Source organism: Neopsephotus bourkii, unplaced genomic scaffold (assembly GCF_033783945.1).
Source record: "Neopsephotus bourkii isolate Nb327-2 ecotype Australia unplaced genomic scaffold, CSIRO-AGI_Nbou_v1 NB_145, whole genome shotgun sequence".
Lineage (NCBI taxonomy): Eukaryota > Metazoa > Chordata > Aves > Psittaciformes > Psittacidae > Neopsephotus > Neopsephotus bourkii.
The window spans coordinates 109,321-110,816 of record NW_026900662.1 but is presented as its reverse complement, the minus strand read 5'-3'; the positions used below and the strand labels follow the sequence as shown (position 1 = coordinate 110,816).

Below are 1,496 nucleotides of genomic sequence, written 5' to 3'. Positions count from 1 at the left end.
CATACTTCTACCTACTGCTTCCCCCCCTCTCATACAGTAGTTTCATGTTTGCACATGGTGAAGACCCTCCCTGTGTCTGCCAGCAATTAATTTTTTCAAGTACAAGACGCTTATCAAACAAAAGCTGTGGGAAAACTGACCTAATATTGTAACATTAAGGGAAAAAAACAAAATAAAATTGATTGATCGGTTTGATTCACATGCAAATATACTTTACAAGGGGAAAGAAGCATTTTTCTTCTGGGGCAACTGCAAAGTTCAAGGAAATGTACAGAAGGTTCAGCAGTGCTGCCTGTGCCTACAGGCTTATGGGAAGGTAGATGATTGCAGAATTTGGAGGTCATAGAAAGGCTCATACCTCATTAGGATTCCACTACTGACAGCAGCCAACAGCCCTAAGACACTTAGCACAGTAGAGCACCAAAAAATGTACAGAATAACAAAATGCAACTGATCTTCCAGCTTCTTTAGACAGCCTTCCTGAAAAAGCTGCTCAAGATGGCCTAAGTCACTTCCACAGTTAGAATGCTTCTTACAGCAACTTTCAGAGACACAAGCTGTTCTACCCAGAAGATGCCAAGAGGCAGATGTTGCCTTCAGCCAGTCTGTGCAATTTTGGACCCCACAACACTGCATCTTCCTCTGTTCAATATCCATAGCTCTGCTGACAGGACCCTGGGGGTATATTCCATTGTACTGATAGAAGAGGTGACCCGCAGCGCTCTTCAGTTCAGAAGCTATCCGAATAGAGGAGAACTGTGCCAGAGCTGCTGAAGACATTTCCAGGCAAAAAAGGACCAACAGCAAGTATATGAGAGCCACTTGTTGATTGTAGGAGCTCCTGGTAGAAGTAGAGACAGCCAAAACTCCAGTAGGTATCAAAATGAGTGCCATTGCAACAGCCAGCCAGCCAAGGAGAGGCAAGAAAGACTCCTGAAATAAATACCCATAGTTCTTGTGCATCTGTAGCTCATAAACTCCACCATACACCAGCATAGCAGCAATGCCCCAGAAGATGAAGGCTAAGAAACTGAGTACCAGTTTAGCAAAGGATCTGACCCAGGATTCCTCAGGGCACCAAAAAAAGGAAGGGTGCAAAAAAGACACCACCACAGGTCTAACTTTCTCCATTCTTCTCACTCTTAGGAACACAAATGCTCACCACCACTATTTAAGAGGCTTCCACCACACGTAGCCAGGTGCAGCAGATGAGATCTCCACCCAAAAACAACTTGCAAAGGAGCAACACTGGTGAGACCCACTCAGCACAAAGAATAGGCAATGCTTCAGCTAACTACATGCTGATGCTTGCTCACTGTAGCCTGCAGAAGCCAGGAAGGTGTGTGCTAAGCTGCTTGTGGAGAGGTCATCTACTCTGCTGTCAGTGGAGACGTTTGCATTTGGAAGAGGAAGGCAGACAAGAAAAGGCTGAACCCCTTGTTTTACTACATTCATGTGTTAAAGAGCTGGGTGTAGATAAATAGTCAAGGTGGTAG

General features: G+C 44.9%; 1 protein-coding gene across 1 annotated transcript; it reads right to left on the bottom strand.

Annotated features, from left to right (window-relative positions):
- Window positions 1–306: 306 nt before the first annotated feature.
- On the bottom strand, window positions 307–1,131 carry LOC133221132 (tetraspanin-3-like). Its single transcript, XM_061369797.1, has one exon. The coding sequence runs from the start codon at window positions 1,129–1,131 to the stop codon at window positions 307–309; it is 825 nt and encodes a 274-aa protein (XP_061225781.1).
- Between the last annotated feature and the right edge of the window lie 365 nt (window positions 1,132–1,496).

Bases quoted from the DNA above. Each gene is read 5' to 3' on its own strand.
- LOC133221132 (XM_061369797.1), bottom strand. From the start codon at position 1,131: ATGGAGAAAGTTAGACCTGTGGTGGTGTCTTTTTTGCACCCTTCCTTT.